A 23,619-nucleotide genomic window follows, 5' to 3' on the forward strand; every position below is an offset into this window, starting at 1 on the left:
TAAAAACAAAACAATATTCAGTGGTTAGTTAACATTTTGGCCACTGGGTGTCATCACAGAGCTAACTTAAAAAAAAGATGGAGGTTTAACCAGAAGATTGGAAGTGACTAATGGAGTCTAATAAGATTCAATAACAAATTGTCACCATTCAACCATATTTAGAACATTAATATCCTCTGGAGGAAATTCTTTGTAAAGTACAATTTCAGTATGCTTCAGTCTTTCTTCACAAGTCATATAGAAATAAAGTTTCTTCTAACAATGTTTGGGGTATCTAGAGTGGGTGGAGAAATGGGGAAGGCAGGCTAAGGCCTAATGAGGATCTGGAACTGGCTGGATTACTGCTGTGTTAGAGGTCCGGAGCTAAGTAAATGGACATATTCTCAAAGCTATCCAATTCGGTCATCTGGTTACCTCAGGCCATAAACTTGACCTCTGTTTTAACTTCTTTGAATCCTCACAACCTCCATAGAGCAAGGACTTTTATCTCCTCCATTTTGCCAGATGGGGAAACTGAGGCACAGAGAGGTCAGACACAAGTTGGCAGAGAGACAGAATTCGAGACAGAGAATTCCCCAAAGTAGCAGATTATGGGGCACCTGGGTGGCTCAGTGGGTTAAAGCCTCTGCCTTCAGCTCAGGTCATGATCCCAGGGTCCTGGGATCAAGCCCTGCATCGGGCTCTCTGCTCAGCAGGGGGCCTGCTTCCTCCTCTCTCTCTGTCTGCCTCTCTGTCTACTTGTGATCTCTATATGTCAAATAAATAAATAAAATCTTTAAAAAATAAAAAAAAATTTTTAAAGAGTAGCAGATTATACCTTTGGTGTGAAGGACGAGACAGTGTTAATCAAAGTGTGATGGTCCCTTGACCACCTTCATCAAAATTCTATATAATCATCATTAAATATAATAGTTGTTAACATAGATATTCTAGCCCCATGCCAGAGCTACTGAATCGGGACCTCTGGGATAAGGTCTGGCAATCTGCATTTCAGTAAAATTCTGTCAGGTGACTTTTGTGCACACTAAATTTTGAGAATCCTTGAGAAAAGTGACATTGGGAAGCCCACCTTCCCTGGAAGGGAAGAGAGAGACTGAGCCTCAGAAAGTGTAGTAGGGATGGAGTCTGAGTTCAGGAACTAGCCCATACCTCTTTAACAGACACTTCACACATGCTGGAGGCCTTCTTCCTGATTACCTGCAAGCCTCAATGTTCCTGTCCCATGCAGCACCCTTCCACCCAAACAGGGTGGAGGCCCCCCTGAACTCAGGGCTTCTCAACCTTGACTACACACTCAAGTCACCGAGGGAAACCTTAATATCAAACAGACGCCTGGAACTAAACCAGACCAATCAAATCCTAAGCTCCGGATATGGGGCCCAGAGAAGAGAGATTTTTTTTTTAAAGGTTTTTTTGTTTGTTTTGTTTTAGATTATTGTCATATGCAGAGTCAATAACTCCTGTCTTTGAGCAGCAGTTTCTCAAACAGAATCTTAAGCAAGTAACTGAGGGGTGATTCTCATGCAAATTCTGCAAAATACTCTTTGAGACACTGTCTTAAATAATATGAAGGTAGAGCAGGGGAAAGAATCCCAAGGGAAAAATTTTTTTCCGTTAGACTGAGACCCTTCCAGGCAGCATTAAAGTATGATTGACCTGGGGCATCCAGCACCAGTCTTAAACCCCATGTGAGAGACTGAACAGGAGGGGTCTGTCAAGGGCCCTTGAGCTGAGCCACAGTGTCTCTCCCCTCCTGCCTGACCACGCAGCCAGACGACCATGTGGGCCCTCCAGGTTCCCTGCTGTGCGGTGATGGATCCACCATGCGGCAGGTGGATCCTTCATGTAGGAGGGACTGCTGTCTCCCAGTGGCAGTCCCCAGAGCTCCTTTATGGACCCATTCCTGACTTCACACCGAGACATAGGCCCCGAGAGCTCTGCCATTGCACTTCTCTTGTGGAAATATCCTCCACTTGGGGACGTAACTTCCGAAGAAGCAACACCTTCTGGCTTGTTCCTCAGTGTTTTCAGGGTATGAGACAGCACCAGGAGTCCATTCTAAGGGATTTCCTACCTTCTTCCATCAGTAGGGAAAGTAGTGGGCTGGGGTGCCTGGGTATGTCGGTTAAGCTTCTGACTCTCAATTTCATTTCAGATCATGATCTCAGGGTCGTGGGATCGACCCCTGTGTCAGCCTCCATGCTCAGTGCAGTATCTGCTTGAGATTCTCTCTCTCTCTCTCTCTCTCTCTGCCACTCCCCTGCTTGTGTTCTCATTCTCTCTCTCTCTCACCACCCCCCAAAAAAGTAGTGGGCTAAGTCTCCTGAAGGAAACCCTTTTATATCCGCTTAGCAGAAAGCCTACAGTCCTGGCGGGAGGAGAGTAACAGAGATAAGGAATCCAAGTGAAAATAGGGTCCAGTGTGACCAGGGGAACAACACCCCGTGTCTGAGTCCTGTTCCTTCCATCCTCTACCCACTCCCTGCACCAACACCCTCAGCCCCTCAGCCTTCCCAGATCTCAGGCTCAGTGCCCCCGAGGGAAGCACTTCAAAGCAAGGGAAAGGTCTGGCTTACATGGGCCCTCAGGGGTCATTTTGTGCACTCCCCTCATTTTATAGAAATAAGTGATACTGGCCACGTTCTCTTTGAATTTCGGATTGTTTCCCTCATAGCAGAGATGGGGCCGAGGCCAGACTTTAGAGAGCCTGCATCTCTGAGAGAAGCCAGGAGCTTCCCTGAGCCAGAAGACCACTGTCCCTCGTGGTGTTGCTCAATGAGGCCTGTCAAACGCCCTGGCTGCTTGTCCTTCTTGCGTAACGGGCCCTTTGCTGGGCCGACACCCCAGAAAGAGCATGGTAATGAAGCTTGTCACCGCAGCCTCATCACCCTTGGGCTTCAGTTTGCTTGTATTCCCTCCAGGGCCCAGGGCATCCCTCCTCAGGTTGCATGAATCTCGGAGGAGAAACGTGACTTCGCCCCTTGGGCGGCAGAAGCTTATACCCTCAGTTATAAATCAGAAGCTAAACATTCACCAAACAGGGGACAGGCGGAAGCAAAGGAAGAACAAAATGGGATAGTTATTGGATTGGCTAGACCAACATTTTGGGGCAAAATTACTATCAAGGTTATTCACTTGTGTATTTAGCCGAAGTATTTAAAGTATTTAAAAAATACTTTTGCTGGAGAAAAAAAATAAACAACAACAACAACCAGAAAACAAAAACAAAACTTTTCAGGACCCTTTTCTAGTTCAACTGTATATTTCCATACTAGCTAGCAGAACTTAGCTGGTTTCACTAATTTATTTTAATTAAATTCTCTTTGGGTCAATGCCCCAGAAATGTGCCCTCTGTCCCGCACCCCTGGCCAGTTGTCGCAAGGATGGTTTGGAACGACTGCCTCTCTCTTCAGTTGTCATTTGTCCAGATCCTGTGGACTACCAGACGTTCACGAAATGAAGGAGAGATTGAACTACTGACAATGGTGAAAGACCTGTATTTTCTCATCTCCAGTTGATAAGACTTGATCCTACAAATGAATATAAGCCTTTGAAATAAAGAGCACGTTCGAACTGAACAGAATTACGTGTTCAGAACTGTACCTGTTTACATATATACATGTATATCATGGGCATACACTGGCTCAGATTTGTACGCCTCTTAGGAATTATAGTTTGAGATATTCCTTATCATGCCAGGATTAAGGGTAACCCAGCCAGTCAACACTTAAGGATGAGGAAACCCTCATAACTATTATACCAGTTGTCATGAACATTTTAAGCTACTAATGATTATATTACAAACAAACAACAACAACAACAAAATGTCCCAATTTATTTACCCAAATCTGCTTAGTTACAGCTTAAGATTATGCTCCTGGAGCTTTGAAAGGATAATAACCCAAAATGTCCTTACCTAAATGGTGTTTAGATACATGGTATTTCTCTGAAATTAGTTTCTTACTTATCAACTGGGCGGCTAGGTGGAGAGATGCATCCTTACTTATTCCTGTTTCCTGCGCCTTTTCATTTTCAAAATAGCCCAAAAGACAGTTTCCCACTTCTTCCCCTGCTAACTCCTTAGAAAATTCCATCTATGTCTGTGTATTTAGAGAAAGGACCGATAATTATTTCATTCAACTAAATTAAAAATAAATAAAACCAATGTGAATGTTATTTAAATGTTGTGTTATTCCTCTTTGACTCTGATAATTAATATTTCATAAATGTGTGAATGAACTGCTTAAATACAAAAAAAAAGCATCTCTGTTTTATAATCTTACACATTACAAGGAAAAATTATAATGAAGTAAAGAAAGGTTAAAAGCACACAGACATGCAACCCCCCACAGACTTCTCCACCAGATTTATTTACCTTAGAGGTCGGGGACAGTTACAGGCTATCCTTACCATTTATAATTCATCTTTGTTTTACCTTTATGTTTGAAGGAAGATGGATAAGGTCTTTCATTACACACTGAATGAATTAAGAGATATTAAAAAGCAAGACTCAGTAGTATTTTGGGACTGGTTTGATTCGGAAAGTGGAGAGAAAACAAGGAATTAAATATGACTGTAAGTGTTCCTGCCTGTAGGACCAAGAAGTTGAGCAGGTAGAGATGCAGAAATGAGTCCCTTCCTTCTTTAAATCATTCATCCACTCATTGATTCTTCCATTCAACACATTTTTGTTGAACAATTTCTGGGGGCGATACACTGTGTCAGTCACTGGAGAAGCCACCCAGGGCCTCTCTGTAAGGATATGATAAAATTGGGAGGGAAAGACTCACATCCTGTGAAGAGTAAAGCAATAATAGATGAAAATATAGGATCAGGTTGAAAAAAGAACTGACTAATGCAGACATGAAGCACTAGCAGGATACAGAAATTAGGGCAAAGTGGGGAACAGTCCTGGAACTGAGTGTTCTGGAACGTGTAGGATTCAACTGTCTGTGAACTCAGTTCGCAGCCGTTTGTGAAGCACCCATGAGGAGGGCTGTCCGGGGCTGTTGTGGCGGAAGATCCCAAATGAAGAGAACATGAGCTCTAACTGGCAAGGACCTTACAGGCTAGACTAAGAGACAGACATCTACTTCATAATACAAGACCTGAATGAGTAAGAGTGGGAAGGGAAGGGTCCCTGGGGGGCCAGTGAGGGACAATAGAGAGCAAAGGGATAGGGGACAGAGTTATCAGAGCAGGCTTTCCTGACTAGCATGTCATGCCAGTGTTACTTTAACATGAAAGAGTACCTTTTCATTCTTTCTTTTCACCAATTGTGATCATTTGATATAATCTGCCTGTTCGGTGTTCCACCTCAGTAAGACTGTTTGTTTGTCATTGTTCTGATAATGGACAATGGAGAACACTTCTACACAGACACCAGAGAATGCTGAAATGAAAGTGTTTGTTTAGAGGTCATTGTGTCCAAAGAGGCCGAAAATAAATTCTTCTCAGACATTGGCTATTTTAGATAATCCCTCGCCCCTTTTGCTGTACATTAATGCAGTTTATAGAACCCCCGCAGTGACGCTCCCTCTGAATAGAAATAATCTCCTTCCCTTAAGAATATCCTGAAAGCACATGTATAACTCGGCCATTTCAAAATCGCATATTATTTTCTTTTACTAATAATTCTCTGCTACCACCAAATATAGTAATAACAGTCTCTCATACGTGACACTTTTGACACATTCATGAAGTGTCCATTTCTCACTTAAAGAAATATCTGCTTTTCATACTGGTAAAAAAATATATTTATTTATCCCCCAAGTACTGCATCCCACAAAATGCAAAGTGGTCTTTTTTTAAAAAATAAATATTTTATTTATTTACGTTTTTGAGAGAGGAAGCATGAGTGGAGGGAAAGGCAGGGGGAGAAGGAGAAGCAGGCTCCCCGAGGGGATCCCCGGGTTCAGGACCTGATCTGAAGGGAGATGATTAACCCACTGAGCCACCCAGGTGCCCCTGGAAAGTGGTTCCATTTCCCATTTATATTAAGAGTAATCTTCAAAGTGTCTTGCTAGTTCACTGTGTTTCATTTTCTCCGTGAATAGTTCATCAAATACTCTCCTCTGCTTTGCAGTAAAGTAGTTTATCCAATCACCCACCGCTCCTGGAAAAATTGGAACAGACAAGAATCCATTTAAATATCCAGTATGCACAAAAGAAATCTGTCAGATTTGCAATAAAATGTGAATGATTCCATTTCTTGCTGATAAGATGATGCGGGGTTATTCTTTTCCACGTCTGTGTATTTGTTGTTTCCAATCTCCTCAGTAATGGTTGCATATTAATATATACAGTGTAAAAAGTTAATTCTTAAAAAGAAAACAAGATTCAGATATATAAAGGTTCTAGGTTTTATGATAGCAGGCAAAGAAATGTCTCAGCCAACCTTAGTTAAAGCATAAAAGCCGGGGTGCCTGGGTGGCTCAGTCGATTAAGGCCCCGACTCTTGGTTTTGGTGCAGGTTGAGATCTCACGGTTCTAAGGTCAAACCCTGTTTGGGGCTTTTGAGTGTGGAGTCTACTTGATATTCTCTCTCCCTCTCCCTGCCCTTCCTACTTGTGCTCCCTCTCTGTCTCTCAATCTCTCTCTCTCCCTAATAAATAAATACATCTTAAAAAAGAAAAAAAAAACATGAAAGCAGACAAAGTGGACACAATGTCACTTATTTCCCTGCCTGTGCACCTATGAAGCAATGACCCTATCACCGGTCTGGGCAATCAGTCTCTCTTCTTGATTCAAGTATAATTAGCACACAGTGTGTTACAATAATTTCAGCAGTTCTGTGTGTTACTCAATGCTGATCATGATAAGTGTACTCTGAAACCCTTTCACCTGTTCCACCTTAATGGGTCTCACTGTAAGGAAATGTACTTTACAACATTGATAACTGTTGAAAATATCAGCACTAAGTTAGTTGTGTGATGTCCTCATCTTTGAACGAGGTGTTTGGAGAGCAAAATCAGATCTATCCTTCCTTCGGTCCATCAGCTCGGTCCATCTCCTGATCCTACAGGTCACCCTCAGCCTTGGCCACAGCGCCAACCCTGCAGGACCACTCTTCTTGCCTCTACTAAGCCCCAACCCTGGATCTTGCCCATCACGGCCTTTAGTCACTTCTGGCCCCAGGCTTCATTCCCGGGACCTCAGCGTATAGATGCTGTTGCACATCATCTTCCCATATCAGTACTTCCTTCTCAGCAATGAAAGTTACGGGAAGGAAGGTAAGACGGCTGGGATTCAAATTTTCACTCTACCAGCAACTAGTTGCACAACTTTGTTGAGGTGCTTGGCATCTTAGTAAAATGTAACACTATGAACACCACCCTCAGAAGTCTGCTGTCAAGTGTAAGATAACTCCAGTAATGTGCCCGGCACATAGTCAGCCCACAGTAAATGCTGGCTATTTGCACTCCACAGTCTTCCTAGCTACATAGTATGGATGTGATGTGTGGATCACATACACACATGTGATGTATGGATGTGATGTAGTACATTTAACGCTTTCTGATTAGAGGCCAATTGAGTGCATTTTAGGTTTTCAATGTCATGGACAATATTACAACATGCATCCTGTCCATACATCTTTCCCTAGTCCTGTAATATCCTCCCTAAATTTTAGTACGTAGGGGCCCTGGGACTTCTGACACTGACATGGACCATTCTGTATCTATGCCTACCACCTTATCTCCATAGACAGTTTCTAGAATATCAGCTCCTTTTCTGACTTTAAAGCCAACTGCAGGCATGAACCCTCCTCTGTACGGAGAGGAATATCTCTTGCACCAAGGAGTCTGAATCACCCACTTCAGTCATTTACTTAACATGATTATTTTCAGAGGATGGATCCCTACTCCCACCTCGTCCAGCCAATAGAAGGAATAAAGTGAATGGACCCATCCTGTGTTTAATGCCTCGTATAGTCCAAATTTAGCAATAGGCAGTCATGGGGACCAGGATCGGGGTTAACCTTCTGTGTTTTGTCTGATCCTATATAAGGAAACCACTTTCTGCTAGAAATAAATGCATTAAAATTAATGTTTGTTGTCTACAATTATATTGATAGGGTTTCACCTGGGGATATTTGTAGGGTTACTACCTCTGTTTTCATTAGAGTAAAATTTCCCAAGTCAGTAGGATAACACAGGTGAAAACTGTGTATTTTGCTAATCAGATCTCAAAGGTCAGTGATAAAAGATATCAATAGAAGCACTGGATTCCACGAAACATCAGAACTTCGGCATTTCTCATTCTCTTTACCATAATCCCTCCCAATCTCTGTTTCGGGCGTCTTTGCTTGTTTTACCTGCTTTCATGCATCCTTTTCTAAATCCTCCCTGTCTCCCCTGGATCCTCTCTCCCACTCAGCCTAATCTTTTTCTTGACCCCCCTATGTCATCTTGCTCTTGTCCTCTGTTTTCAAACTTCGTGGAAGAGTGGTCCTTATCTGCTCCATCCCTTCGTTCTCTCTCATCTTTTTAATCCCCTCAATTTGCCTCTCAGCGCCACCACTATGGAAATCACCCTCAGAATTCATGAATGATAAATGGCCACGTTTGACCCTAGCTTTCTTCGTAATTCTGGCTGATTTCCTTTCCTGGCTCGTCTTAGCTCTTTCATTCCCGTTGATGCTACGGTCTCTAGGGCTTCCCTTTCTAATCCTTTCCCTACTAGTCCTTCCCACCCACGCTGAAGAATTTTACTTAATTCCACAAATTGCCAATGGCTCCTAAACTGACTTCTGAGCTGAGGTCCACCAAACACTGGCTCCCTGCCACTACCCAATTATGACCCTCCATGTTTCCTATCTGGACTATTACAATAACCGCTTACTGGACTTTCTGCCTCTGGTTTCTAAACAACTCTTCTAAACTTCCCACCTGACTATTATTTTCAGTTCCCTTCTTAAAACAGCAAACAGAGAGAAAAAGACCCCCTCATAATATACAGAGAGCTTTTGGTCTCTGGCCCCAATTTTTATCTCCCTCACTCTGCTCCACACGTCATATACCCTTCTAGAACAGGAGACTAACTGCTCTTTTTAAAAGAAAATCCAGTCCAATCCCATGGTGGTTCTGGACTTTTGTTCTTGCTGTTAGCTCTTGCTGGAATATATTTCTTCCCTGTCATTTTGCTGGTAAATGCTTTCTGCTTATGCTTCCAGTCCCAGATCCAATGTCACCTCCTCACCTACTTTGCTGAGGAAAATTTATCTCACCCTTATTCATGTTGCTATTCACAGCTGCTCATACTACTAATAAAGTTGTCAGTCACCTGACATTATGATCTTCTGAAGGACAAGACTATTTTACTTAATTTTTGAATCTTAGTTATTAGAAAATAGTTTATTAATCAATATTTGCTGAATTGAGTTCTCTCCTCCCTCCCAGTCCTGGATTTTGCAACTATAAGAAAATGAAAAATGAACCACCAAAAAAGACAAAAAGTGACTTGCAAAATTAAGGGACTATCTGATGCATATGAGTTAGCCAATATTTGCTTTGGGAGGAATTCTATTCAGATGAGCTAAAAAATGGAAACAAAGGTGTGTTTTCTAGTAGGAAACCTGAGTACCTAAATGTAGAAAATTTTGTCATTGTAAGTTATGAAAAATTTGAAGAATGTTCAAATATTTCTCCCTGGGGTCTGGATTAAAATTCACACGGGTATCAAAATGATTCTATATCTGGATGAACCCAAACTACTTCTAAGTTACATGTTAGGAAGTAGTAGAGAAGATTTACTTCCTTCTCTTTGGGTTTTCATGCAGAGAAATACGTTGGATAACACAGCCAGCTTCTCTCTCTGCCCCGTACTTCTGTGGGGTGAGTTATTTGGTGAGTTTGGGAAAGTGCACTGTCCACATTCATCAGCTCCCTTCTCTCTTCTGAAAAAAGCACATGTCATGTACCACTCTCCACCGTGCTCTCTGTGGGAGGCCTCAGTGCAGGGACAGGACTGCATTTGATTGTGACTGAGCAAGCATGTTTGCAAAATTTAGGGTAAGTTATTAGCAAACACGCAAGGCTGCACACCCGAGGCCCATTCTTCAGGGAGTTTTATCATTTCCATCTGTTTGACACCTGTGTCTTTCTCTCAATTGGTTCATAACTGGGTATGAAAATCTCAATTTCTGGAAATAATGTGCCTTAAAAAATTTGTTTAATAAACATTCACTCAGGGATGACAATGAGCAATCCATTGTGCAAGAGGTAGGGTGTATGATGGTAAAATGAGAGTTAAAAATTATAAAATGGCACTACTTCCAGCCAGAGTACCACATCCCTTTTTGACTTACCTTTTCTAAATACCAGGTTCCTGTTAGATGTGAGGGCGCAGATGGTATGATTTGGATCACAGTTTTCTTTGGCTGCGTTATTTTTCATTTCACTGAATGACGTTTTCTGAGCAATCTTATTAATTTCACTGTCGCTCACATTTATACCAAGGAAAGTAGTTATTTTCTTGATGCTTTTAGAAAGATCCTAAGCCATAAGAAAAATTATTTTTAAAAATGTGTAACTCAACAAAACACCAAATTCATTCCCTCAACCCTGAAAACAGAATTTATTGATTTTCTGTTTTCATTTGACTTAAATTTCGATTGTTGAAATGCTAGGAAGGACTTACTTTCTTCATTTCTTCATAGAATATAATTAGAATGTTTTCGTCATTTTTGTGCTCTTCCCAGCTTAAAACGTGATCAAACCAGGATCCATAAACAACTAGAAGGAAAAATGAATTGTGTGAATATTCAAGATCATGAGTTGGCATCCCAGGATTCTTCCCACTTCACCAAAGAAGGCAAAATAAGGCACACACGTATTAGATTCTGGAGTGAAGGGGTTTTACTTAAGAATTGTTGAATCACTATAGTGTACATCTGAAACTAATATAACACTGTATGTTAACTATACTGGGTTTAAAATGAAAAAAAAAAAAGAAAATGTTAATCACATATGTTAATACCATGTCATTCACTATCTATGAAGAAACTTATAATTAGGTTTAATAAAATTCAATAATTAAAAATTAAATAAGATCTTAAATATTTTTTTAAAAAGTTTCCTTAGAAGAACCCAATTATAAAACACTACTGTTTCAACTAAATGCAATATTAAGAAATGAAGCTGGATGGCTGTATCTTTTAATAAGGCTGTGGGTTTTTTTTTTTTTCTTATTTTGGTAAATATCTTTTTATCATCATCAGAAGTTACAGCAGAAATACAGAGATACACATTTTCCCAATAATTTTGTTCCGATAACTACTTTGGATCTTGGAAGAAATAGAGAAACATTGAGAATTTGTTACTTTCTTCCTGTAAATGGCATGCTTTGTATAAGTTCTTAGCATAAAAAGTTTATAAACTTTCTCAAAAAAGTGGTGGGAGAGAAAAGAAGTCTATTCATTTATCTTAGTTCAAGTTTGCAAAATACAGTGTAAGGGCTTTAAGAGTAGTTGATATTATCTCTTTATTGTTCTGTTAATTTGACAGATCTCAAAAATGTCCAGGGCTGGAAGTAAAATGTTACCATGCAAAATAAATCATCAACTGTGATGATAAAAAACAGAAAGTGAGCAATTTCTTGTACCACAGAAAGTTGACTAGCTTGATAATCTGAAGTATATAATAGAGTAATTTAAAATACTGGGTATACATCTTTCCATGCATCCTTATTATCCATAGATGTAATACTAGCTAATGCCCAAATTATAAAAGAGTTCCTCCACTCACAATGTTCTGAAGATCTGCTGACTATTGATTCATTTAATAAGCATTTATGAAGCCATTAGTGTCTATCAGATACTGTGCCATATCGCTTTTAAACACGAAACTTTTGAATAAATTGATGTGTCATTAACTCCTAGCTAACTGCAATTGTTTACAGTTTCAGCCCCCTGGGGAAGTAAAGGGCAAGAAAATAATCAGAAGGCATTTGTAAAAGACCAGACTTCCGGGACTGTGATGGTATCATTACAGAGCCTGATTTTCCACCCCCAGGGGCCCAGAGGGTTGTAAAGCAAGAACAGGTGTTTGGAAGGACTAATAGGTCTCCAGTTCCCAGCATTCTTACTTGCCAGTTCAGTGACTTACAAAATACTTTATCTTGGAAGGAACCAAATTACCCTATCAGTGATAAGGAGTTGACCTAAGAACTGCCAGCCTATTGCCAAGAACAATCACAGGGTGAAATAGAGCACTGATTTTTCTCTCTTAGGAGTGTAGGCAGTGAACTGGTCTCTGTTGACTCAGACTATGCTGGCAGTTGCCACCTGCATCACCCCTGCCCCTGGATAGCTGCAGCCCAGCCCCGGTGGAAAACATCACCACCCTCCATACTGTCAGGGAGCCCAGGTTTCTGTGCCTCCGCTCCCCTGAGCCTGGGCAGGAAAAGAGACCCAGGGTCATGGCCGGTGGCTACCTGTGATTGACTGGAAATCACAGGAAATCGCTGGAAATCACATACATTGGCAGGAAATGTATTCCAACATACCCCAAATAAATGTAAGAAAAATCTTTTGGATCATAGCCTGCTATCATTTGACAGCCAGATATTCTATTATTAATTAATTAATTTATACTACGTCTTGTTCCAAAAAGACAGAAGAATCTAAAGAAATTGGCTGCCTGGGTCTTCCTTACCCATGTAGAGAATTATACTCTGGATCATTTTTTTAATCCAAATCCTCATTGTCCAGACCTAGGGCTTTAAAGAAAATACAGCTTCCAAAACAGAGACATAAAAATCTTTTTTTTTTTTTTTTCTGGGAAATGCTTTTCTCCACATCCTTCACTTAAAGTCAGAATTTTCTACTACCTCCTGCATGGCCTTCCTTCTGTTATCCAGAATAACTTGTTCTCCCCGAAATGCCCTAACCAGAATAGTTGCTCTTACTTGGCCAACCCAAGTGTGTTAGGGTCTGGACTGTGCATCGGCAATCTCACGGCTTCCTATCAACTTCCAGAACTCCTCCCTCTGAGATAATCCAGACTCCTACAGGACTCGTGTCCTTTAAATATATCACTCTTCTTAGCCTTATCTCTGTCAGAAGTGGACTTTTTGATCTGTTCCCAGCGGTCATGGAAGACTCTGATCTTAGGACACAACCTCCTGGGGCAACTCACGTCTTGTCACCCACCTGTTGATGGACAGCTTCTGCAAATACCCTACTTAGACCACTTATGTCCTTTTCAATCCTCATTTTCTTCCCCTTGTTCTTCTCCCCAACCTTTTTCTAGCTAAAACCTTCAACTTCCCTTTTTCCTTTATTGTTTATTTCAACCACCTGAAAAAACACTCAGTATTGAATCAAAGCACTTTACCTTCTTTTCTCCTGAGCTCTGCTGAAGAAATTTATACAACTCTATACTGACACCATTGCAAATTCATTTCTCCAGCCTTAAGGGTCCTGAGGCTGCCTAGCAAACTTATTTGTCCTGCATTAACACTTTCTCCTATTTTCCACATCAGCGATTTCAAACCTCCCACACTTTCTGCAAACCCTTTGTCCCACTCCTATCCAGTTTCAAGAACATCTTAATTTCTAGTTTCCAGAAAGCACTCTGATGATGGTGCAGAAATTCACGAGCACGAAGTGCCTAGGAAATGTGGAGTTCTTACAAAAGACTGGAGAGGGGGCTAGTGGGAAAAAAAAGTATGGTGCTAAAATATTTCACTAGATACTAATCTGTCAGAATATTGCCAGAACACAATTTACAGTTACTATTTAATTTGAAAAACTAAAATGTATTTGTAAACTGTCTGAAAGGTAAATCAGATGATTAGACAAATGTGTGGCTATCTATGTCTTTATAGTACAGTTTCCTCATACAATGTGTATATACTTATGTTTTGGAAACGGGTATAGGATATCATGATGTTTCAGTGTAAAATAATCTTTCTAGATAAATACCTACATGGAAACTTTCCACCCGAAAGTGAAACTATTTAAAAAGTCTTTGCCTGCCTTTAAAAGTCTATGTCTAGGGGCACTTGGGTGGCTCAGCTGTTAAGCATCTCCCTTCGGATCAGGTCATGATCCCGGGCTCCTGAGATCAAGCCCTGCATCAGGCTCGCTGCTCTGCAGGAAGCCTGCTTCTCCCTCTTCCACTCCCTTTGCTTATGTTCCTTCTTTCGCTACCTCTCTCTCTCTCTCTGTCAAATAAATAAATAATTTTTTTTTTTTAATTTCTACGTCCAATAGAATGAGTAGATTTCTACAGTAAATTTCTAGTCATGACTTCATTTGAACATCTAAATAGTCCTACATAATCCAAGTCTGGGCCTCAAAATGATTAAACAACTTGTCCACAGTTATACAGAGGATAAATTAGAGTTAAGACTTGATCCCTCTTCTTCTGTCTCCATAGACAGTTCTATTGTATCATGTTATCATTGGCAGGAGAAAGAATCCTCTCCTCAAAGAGTAGTCACTGAAGGACATCCCTGCAATATAGTCACCTACCTTTGACAGGAGAACAAGCAACCTTATATTATAAATACTGTTCCACTCAAGTAAATTTTAAAAAGCTTTAGCAATTCACTGCTTACTCCGGTGTCAGCAGGATTTGCCCAGGCTAGATTACCCGATTATATAATACACAGCAGATCTCTTTGCAATTAAAAATCTATTAACGCACCTAGAAGGTATAAAAGAATCATGTGGAATATTTTCTCCAACTAACTGCCCTTCCCAGATACTCTGCTTTGACGTCAGATAATGGGGTGGTGGATGTCCTCGGACAGCTAGTTTGCCTCCCTGCGTATGGACTGACTTGCCCTTTTTGTGGCTACACTCATAGAAAAATAATCTCTAGAACACGAGCGCTAACAGGCCTGCTTTATACTGTCCTCAGGTCATACCCAGAGCACTTCTTCTGGGCAACTTGTCTTCTGGGCACTACAAAACGGTAGAGATGGAGCCAAATTAGAGCTTGTGCAGCAGCGGGAGGGGTAGTGACCCCCAGGGTGTAATAATTGGAGACAAACGTGGCTTTTCTTTTCTTGAGGAAAAGCAGACTCAAGATCTGTTTTGTTTTGTTTTTTTTATAATGTATGTATTTAAACTCTGTTCACTCCAAAAATGGAATGAAGGCAGAGTGAAGCATGTTAACTATCTTCAAATATTTAGAAGGCTATCATGGGGAAGAGGAATTAGTGATCAGAGGAACAGCTTCCTCTCTAGGTAAGCTATGCCACAGTGCTAACAGCAAGGATCTGGGAGACTGACACCTGAATTTAAACCTTGGCTCTTTATGAGTTATACAATTGTCTGGCCAGCCAACGTCTGCATTTCCCTCACCTACAAAATAAGAATGATACCTGGCTCTTGTGTTCTAGTGAGGATGGTAGGAGAACACACCTGGCTCATGTGTTCTAGTGAGGATGGTAGGAGATTCTGTTTGCATAGCACTTAGTTAAGTGACTATATTACATAGTAAGATTTTTTTAAACACACACAGCAGATCTCTCTGCAATTAAAAATCTATTAATGCACCTAGAAGGTATAAAGGAATCATCTGGAATATTTTCTCCAACTAACTGCCCTTCCCAGATACTCTGCTTTGACGTCAGATAATGGGGTGGTAGATGTCCTCGGACAGCTAGTTTGCCTCCCTGCGTATGGACTGAGTTGCCCTTTTTGTGGGCAACTCAATACATACATTATTTAACACAAATAATGTTAACAGTGCCGAGATGGAACGAGTCATTTGGGGGCAGGAGCTGGGGTGTGAACCTGTTGTCCAAATTAGGAAGTTCAAGTTTAGCTAGTACAATCCTTGAGAATTTTATAAAGGCAATTCAAACATGAGTTCGGTGATTTTAACCAGACAGTCTTCAATAGACCTGAAACTTTGACCTGAAAGTTTCGATCCTGAAACTTTGTGACTACTAAATGTTTGCCAAAGAGGAGCTCAACTATTGAGAGCATAGCATATTCTTCCATAGGGAACAGGGCAAAAGAAAGTGTTTAACGCAGTTCTCAATACCCTCCTGTTCAAGTTACACTTGCTGTGGCCCCTCTGAAATTAACAAGTAAAAGCTTAATCATTGGCAAGTGAAATAGGGAAACTAACAATTAAGCAGGTCCACCTCTAACCCCAGGGAAAAGGAAGATCCTGTGGGTACAAACCATTTCGAAATCCTGCCTCTTCTAAATTCTGCATCATCTTGGTACGTTATTTTTATTTAATGAAAGGGTTGAGAACTGTTTTTCGTTTTTGTTTCTAAGTGCTCCAGATACCCATGAGTCAGAGAGAAATTAATAAATTCAAAGGTCATGCATGGTTAGGCAAGATCAATATGCATTGCACAACTCAATCAAATGATGTATCAGTTTAGTATTTTCAGGAGAAATCACTTTTTGTTCATATTTATAAAGCAAGTGTCAAGATAACTAATACTTTCATTTCTTTTATTTGGGGAATTTTATTCCTTTTTTTGGAGAGGAAGAGGGAGAGTGTGTGTGTGTGTGTGTGTGTGTGTGTGTCATTTGTTGGTGTTATTTTCCATTTAGGCAAACATAAGACATGTTTCAGGCTGCCTGTGAAGGTTTCAACTGTATCTTGCTCGACTCCAATCAATGCATAATTATTTCACTGGCAAAACTGATGGTATATGAAAAAAAAAAGTGATGCTTGATCAGAATTAATCTCTGTTTTACAAACATTGCTATCGGCTCAATAAGTAATTGCAAATCCGAACTACCTACAGGTGATAAGAAAGTCCATGAAGAAACAAAGTGAGAAAGAATGGCTTAGAAGTAAAAAAAAAAAAAAAAAAAAACCCAAAAACTATTCCAATGTATTCCTGAAAATGGGTCGCTAGGATCCAGTTAAACTTTTAGAAAACGCTTTCATTTGGAGGGGAACTGTATATGATGAATAGAAATCATTGTTATATTTACCATCTCCTCTTAGGAAAAGCTCGAAAAATGCAGCCCAGGTTTCAATGCCAGGGAGATTCGGGTTATCTCTGTAGTAGTGGAATAAAGAAACAGCTGTATCTTTTGGATTCCTAACGATGTAGATAATCTGTTAAAAAAAAATCAGTTTATTTTTAGATGGAAACAGCCCCCATGCAAAACATTTTCTCAAAAAAAGCAACTGGACTTAACCTGTCCATGCTTACACTGATTATTATGCACAGACTCAGGCCAATGTTTCTCAAAAGTTAACGTGTGCAAGAATTATTCAGGAATCTTGCTAAAATGCAGATTCTGACACAGGGAGTCCAGCATGTGGCCAGCATTCTGCGTTTCTAATAAGCTCCCAGGAGAGGCTGGTAATGCCAGTCCACTGACCACGCTTTTTCAATTTAGGCACTAACTGTGGCCCCATCATTTTAGCAGTGGATTTGAGAACCCGTCTACCCATTTGTAGGACACGATTGCTTTCTTAATATAAAATTTTTTAACATAACATTTAAACAACTTTAATGTTATAACACATGATTTAAATACACTCAGATTTCTTGTAAATTGTCTACTATTATTTATAGGAAGAATGATATTTTCAAATTTCATTTTCTACAGTTGAATCCTCCACAGAGCAGGAAATCTGAGCCACCCTCCTAATTTACACAAACACTGCCCCTGTAATCGGATTCAGTTTAATGCATTTCTGTTTAGTATGGACTATGGACTAGGCAGAGTGGAGTGTTCCCGGTCGGAGAAATAGGAGCAATAGGGCAGACACATGACCAGCTCCCTCAAAACAGTCAGGTGCAGGAGCGCGGAGTCATGAAGGTTATAACAGGGACGTCGGGACTGCAGGAACGTGCCTATTAAAAAACCTCAGAAAACCAGGGTGAGGAGCTGAACTATTTTCCATCAGTGTCAGTGTTGCATGAGCACCAGATGTTCCACTTGCTCTTAGATCGATAATCAGGTGGACACATTTTACGTAGGTAAGAAAGCGTTTACTGAGTCATGCTTGATACCTAACTATCGTTCTGTGCTATGCTCATAGTCCAGGAGTGGTGCGTGTAACCCACATGAACAACACCCGCCCCTCTTAGAGATGTGTAAAGGCCACTATGCACTGAGGTGAAAGCCACCTTTAGCCCCTGTTGTGTCCCCATTGTCCTCTCTTCCTCTCCAGAGAAAATTATGGAGTAACTCAACATTTCAGGCTTACTCTCACTGCTCTCTGCTTCTGGAACAGATTCACAGAAACCCAATGCTCTGAAAGCCATTTAAAAATCCACTCACTCTGGGGCGCCTGGGTGGCTCAGTGGGTTAGGCCGCTGCCTTCGGCTCGGGTCATGGTCTCAGGGTCCTGGGATCGAGTCCCGCATCGGGCTCTCTGCTGAGCGTGGAGCCTGCTTCCCTTCCTCTTTCTCTGCCTGCCTCTCTGCCTACTTGTGATCTCTCTCTGTCAAATAAATAAATAAAATATTTTTTTAAAAAAAAAATCCACTCACTCTTATTTTTTTTTAAAGCTGTTTTTAAAGATTTTATTTATTTATCTGACAGAGAGAGATACAGCAAGAGTAGGAACACAAGCAGAGGAACTGGGAGAGGGAGAAGCTGGCTTCCTGCCAAGCAGGGAGCCCAGTGCAGGACTCGATCCCAGGACCCTGGGATCATGACCTGAGCCAAAGGCAGACTGAGCCACCCAGGCACCCCTCCCCTCATAGTTTTAACAAAAAGGGATAAAGTGGTGGGATGGGAAGCCTTAGCCATCTAGTTGGAATTTTTTGTCTGTTTGTTTTGGTAGACAGAAGCATGCATCAGGACCTTTGGAGAACACCTGACATTACACGTCGGTATCCAGTGGGAAGGACAATGCAAACTACTAACACATTAATACGTATTTTGATAAAAGAGGTTAAAAGAAGTATTCTGTAATTATGTGTAGTGACATGGTAAGTAGACTTACTGTGGAGATCATGTCATAATATATACTAATATCGAGTCGTTAAGTGGTACATCCGAAACTAATACAATGTTATATGTCAATTAGATACTCAATAAACACACACATACAATATTCTGAGAAATATTAGGGGATGGTTGGAAGACATGAAGAGAAGGCAGAATAGTACTCTGAGAAAAAAATTAAATGTTAACTAAATATCAGGAAATGAGCTGAAAACAGACATTTCATGTAAGAGAGTTTGGAAGCAGAAAAAAAGATGGGGAGACAAAGATTAGGAAGAAAACATAGGAGGTTAACTAGGGTTGAGGGCCACAAGAGGAACTGATCATCTGACAGGCCTGCTGGAGCAGGAAAGCTTCCAGTAGCTTGTAAGCCCTGAGGGCTAGGCAGGGGGCAACAGAGGACAGATCATCCTCCTGGGAAACCAAGTGCAACCAGAGAATCTCATTTCCCATTAGGTTTGTACCTTACAACTCTGTCTTTACTGTGGTGGTTTTAAGAAGCCGCCCACCCTTTCTGAGCTTCAGTTTCTTTGCGGATGAAAGGAAAAATCTACTGTTACCTTTGTTGTAATGTGTTTACAAAACATAGCTTAATCTTTGCCACATTGTATGAGATGAATACTGTTATTTCTGTATCAAAGGAGGAAACCAAAGCTAGGAGAGCATCAGCAATTTTCCAAGAGTGGCAGAGCAAGAATCCAAGCCAGGTTTTCTGGTCTTCCCAAGCCTTTGCCCTTAACCACTGCACTCACCTTGCATTGTTTTTGCTTAATATTCACCGGTAGCATGTTGTAGCTCAAATGTGTGGGAATAACTCTTCTCTTACAGTTCATTTTTAGCTCGTCAAGTTTAGAAATGTCTCCCAACTCGATAGGAGACGTTAGATTAATTCGAGCATTAGGAATGTTCCCAATGACCTCTGCAATCCAGTGAGTACCTTCACATAAAAATAAAACAAAACACATTTTTTAAAATTAATTGAAACTCTTGATGAAATAAATATAGAAAATTAGCATGAAGTTATAATAGCAAGAAGCACATTAATTTTGTTATAAATAGTTATTATTACCACTTGACACCCATTGAAACCTGAGACACTTGTTGAAACACCAGAGGCATTAATTCATTTGACAGGAAGAGTCACACTTTAAAGCATGAAGAGACTGAACTGTCTATGCCTTTTTCTCAGCTTGAAATATTCTCCTGTGCTACACTGATCTCTAGCACCTTCTCTAATCCACAAATACGCAGATCTTGCCACACACAGTTCCTCACTGGTCCTGCAAGCTCATGCATCTTGCTCTTTTTTAAACTATCTTCTGAGTCTCCCGTCCCCTGGCATAACTGTTTACCCTTTCTGTCCCTCCCAGGTAGAACATACCAGAGTTTAGTTGCTACTGCTTGTATTCATGTATACTTCCCCATTTTCCCCTGGAAGATAGCCCCTGGATCTTATTTTTGTTTGTGTGCAAACAGAGTAGCCATGCAAACGAAGCCCTTGAACAATGAATAAATGCTACATTCAAACAGCATAAAGATACAATCCTATGCTACCATGAAGTCTGGAAGAAATACATAAAGCAAATGTGGGTATGCTCCAGTGTTGCAGACAATAGTAAACTGGAGCAGGGAAGTAAAAGTTTGGATGGGGAGGATGCTTTGCTGATTTGAAAGCAATGTTCCTAAAAAGTTTAAATCAGGCCTATTTCCTTTCCATTGAACTCATTTGTAATTCCAATTCGAAATCTGTTGTAATATTCACTAATTTATAGCTGAATAAATATTTAAATGGTGCTCTCATCTGCATGATGTGTTTTAAATGTAAGACTTTAAGATAGTAATGCTCATAAGTCAACTCTAATATTCATATAAACATGACTAATATAACTAATGACATTTCTATTATTTTCACAGGATGTATTGATTTATTCTGGTGAAGAAGACAGAATACAGTTTTGGATTGTATTCAGGGGACCTCCAGAGCTGGCGGGTGATATCAGTTTATAGGCATCAATATGTGCAGTGGAAACTTTATGTATGGTTGTTTATATAAGGTATAAACTAGGCACCTGCTCAAAGAACTTTAAAAGTCTCATAAATTACTTTCTAAACTAACATATCAATTTAGGGTAAGGTATGTTTATTCACGGAGTGACCTACCACATAGAGAAAATACTGAGGTATTCTAGAAGCAATCACTTAATTTCCATCTGCAACACCATTTTCCAATAAAATAATTACATATGTGATTTACATTTATTCTCCAAAAACACCCTAGAAGGTCTATGTGAACTCTGTGTCTTCTAAAGGAGAGGGCTTCTTGGGCCTGATTCACAGTCAGATAAAAGGACTAAAATGCAGACATGATTTGAAAGAGCTAAACTCTTAGTTGCTGAATCATGCTAACAAGCATATGCCCATTCACACGTGTCCACTCTTCTGGAAATCACACCAGGCAGGTGGATATTACATATTCTGGCCACCTCTCAAAATTAAAAAGAATATATAATTAATTTAGATTATCCCCAGGATGCCATTATTCATAATGGTCCTTTCATGAGTGTATAACTATATATGGAAATAAACTTTGCATAAGAAGGCATAAAATTGAACATTAAAGTGGCACCTGGGTGACTCAGTTGGTAAAGTGTGTGCCTTCAATGCAGATCATCATTTCAGGGTCCTCAAATGGAGCCCCCATCAGTGGGCAGTCTGCTTCTCCTCTCCCTCTGCCCTTGCCCCCTGCTCCTGCTCTATCACTGTCTCTCAAATAAATAAATAAAATCTTTTAAAAAATGAACACTAAAAATAATTATGGTTTTTTATTAGCCCAGGAAAGAAATTATTCATTTACAAATCAATCATTAAAGTATGAATTGAACAAATCTGCTTATGGCCATGCCTGGTACAAGTACGAAGAGAGCTTCATAATGTTATAGACAATATGCTTATTATGTATATCAACATTTGTATACTTTAAGGAATAAAAGAGAAACAAAACTGTAGTAAAAGCTCTAGTTGAATTTTCTTGAAACACAGTTTTCAGCTTTCTACTGTCAAACTTTTTCATTAAAATGAGCATTTAGGATACTTAAATTTCCTATGGATAAATTCTGAAAAATAAATGTTTTGTAAAAATTATTATATTTCTATAGAGTAGTCTACTATATTATTATATTATTATTATATTTTGATATAGTAGAATATTATATTATACTTATTTCTTATATTTCACACATTTTAAAATGTATTTATACATTTAAAAATACATTAAAATAAACTTTACCAGATTTTGGATAGGACACCAGAAACACATCATCTTCTCTTGCATTGAAAAAATCCAGGGAATTTAGAAGTTCTTCTGAAGACATAGTAGAAAAGAGAATCCCCTTGAATTTATGAAGAACACTTGACTGGTTCTGGAACGACATCTTTCGTCAAATCAACTAAAAAGTATTACTAAACACTAACTTTACACAAGGCACAGAATAAGTAAATTCCTTGATATTAATCCTAGCTCAGGGGCAGGATAATCTTAGAATTACTAAACTGGTCTTTCAGCTAGAGGAATATGTATATATATACGTTTTGCAATTCTTCACAGGAGTAATTTTTAAACCATAACTAAGTCAAAGTCTACTGTGAAAATGATGTCACTTTCTTGATAACATATTACAAAATATTTCCTCCAACTTGACATTCAAAATAGTTTACATATAAGGCTATCAAGCTATCAGAATGTAATTATTATCTGAAAGGACCAGAGTTAATCAAATCCTTTGGCCTTAAAAAGAAAAGAATTAGTGGCGATAAGGGATTATGTCACTTTGGAAAGGACAAGAAAAGTTGAATGTCATGTTAATATTAACACATAGTGAGGAGATAGCTAATATGTATTGTATTGCTGGATGAGGAGAGAAGGGAGTGAGAAAATATAAATTTTTCTCAGAATTCGCAGATAAACTTGAGACTAAAGATTAACTTCATGGGAAATACTTTAAGAAAGATAACACGGGACTCAGGAAACCCAAGCCAGAAAATAGGTATCTTGAGTTTTGTTGTATAGAAGTTTATGGCTGAATTAAGCAAAATTCTTATCTGAGTCATTTTTGCTTTTCTCACTAATATTGTTATATTCTGGATTCAATGACATATGGCAACAAAGTGCCCAATAACTTCAGTGAACCACAGTGAATTTTTTTGTTTGCTTGTCTAACCATCAAAAGAAATGTATGTCAACCAGGAAATGACCAGCATTTTATTGAGCATAAAAAAGTAGAGGTCTACTGTGGAAGAAATAATTAAAGAAGAAAGATATTCATGATAGTGGCAGAAATGAGATTCAGAATAATCATATACATAGGAAATTCTAAAGAAGCTACAATTAGAATAAACATGTAAATTGGGCGTGGTTGCTAGATGATGAAAACAAATTGTATTTCTACATTCTAGCCAACCCAACTGAAAAATAAAATTTGAAAAACACTACTATTTACAATAATATGAAAAAAATCAAATGTCTAGAAATAAATCTAAGAAAAGATATGCAAGGCATTGAAAAATCACAAACTATTACTAAAACTAGTTAAAGAAGACCTAAGTAAAAAGAGAAATATACCATGTCCATGGACCAGAACACTCAATATTATTCAAATGTCAAAATTCTCCTTATTGATCTACAAAGTCAATTCTGTTTGATCAAAATCTCAACAGGTGTGTGTGTG

At 39.5% G+C, this 23,619-nt stretch overlaps 1 protein-coding gene across 1 annotated transcript; it reads right to left on the bottom strand.

Moving 5' to 3' along the window:
* Positions 1-5,808: 5,808 nt before the first annotated feature.
* Positions 5,809-22,452, bottom strand: LOC131837956 (sulfotransferase 6B1-like). The gene is made up of 6 exons (XM_059183608.1): positions 22,182-22,452; positions 19,648-19,832; positions 16,919-17,045; positions 10,639-10,733; positions 10,307-10,493; positions 5,809-6,115 (listed from the first exon to the last, which is right to left on the bottom strand). The coding sequence occupies exons 1-6, from the start codon at positions 22,324-22,326 to the stop codon at positions 5,997-5,999; spliced, it is 858 nt and encodes a 285-aa protein (XP_059039591.1). The 5' UTR covers positions 22,327-22,452; the 3' UTR covers positions 5,809-5,996.
* Between the last annotated feature and the right edge of the window lie 1,167 nt (positions 22,453-23,619).

This window comes from Mustela lutreola, chromosome 8, assembly GCF_030435805.1.
Source record: "Mustela lutreola isolate mMusLut2 chromosome 8, mMusLut2.pri, whole genome shotgun sequence".
NCBI lineage: Eukaryota > Metazoa > Chordata > Mammalia > Carnivora > Mustelidae > Mustela > Mustela lutreola.

What these genes read in the sequence shown, in the direction of transcription:
- LOC131837956 (XM_059183608.1), bottom strand. Translation starts at nt 22,326, where the DNA reads ATGTCGTTCCAGAACCAGTCAAGTGTTCTTCATAAATTCAAGGGGATT. An exon ending in GGTGTCCTATCCAAAATCTG is followed by an intron (nt 19,833 to 22,181) that starts GTAAAGTTTATT and finishes TTTTATGTGAAG; the next exon opens with GTACTCACTGGATTGCAGAG. An exon ending in TCTATGAAGAAATGAAGAAA is followed by an intron (nt 10,494 to 10,638) that starts GTAAGTCCTTCC and finishes CTTATGGCTTAG; the next exon opens with GATCTTTCTAAAAGCATCAA.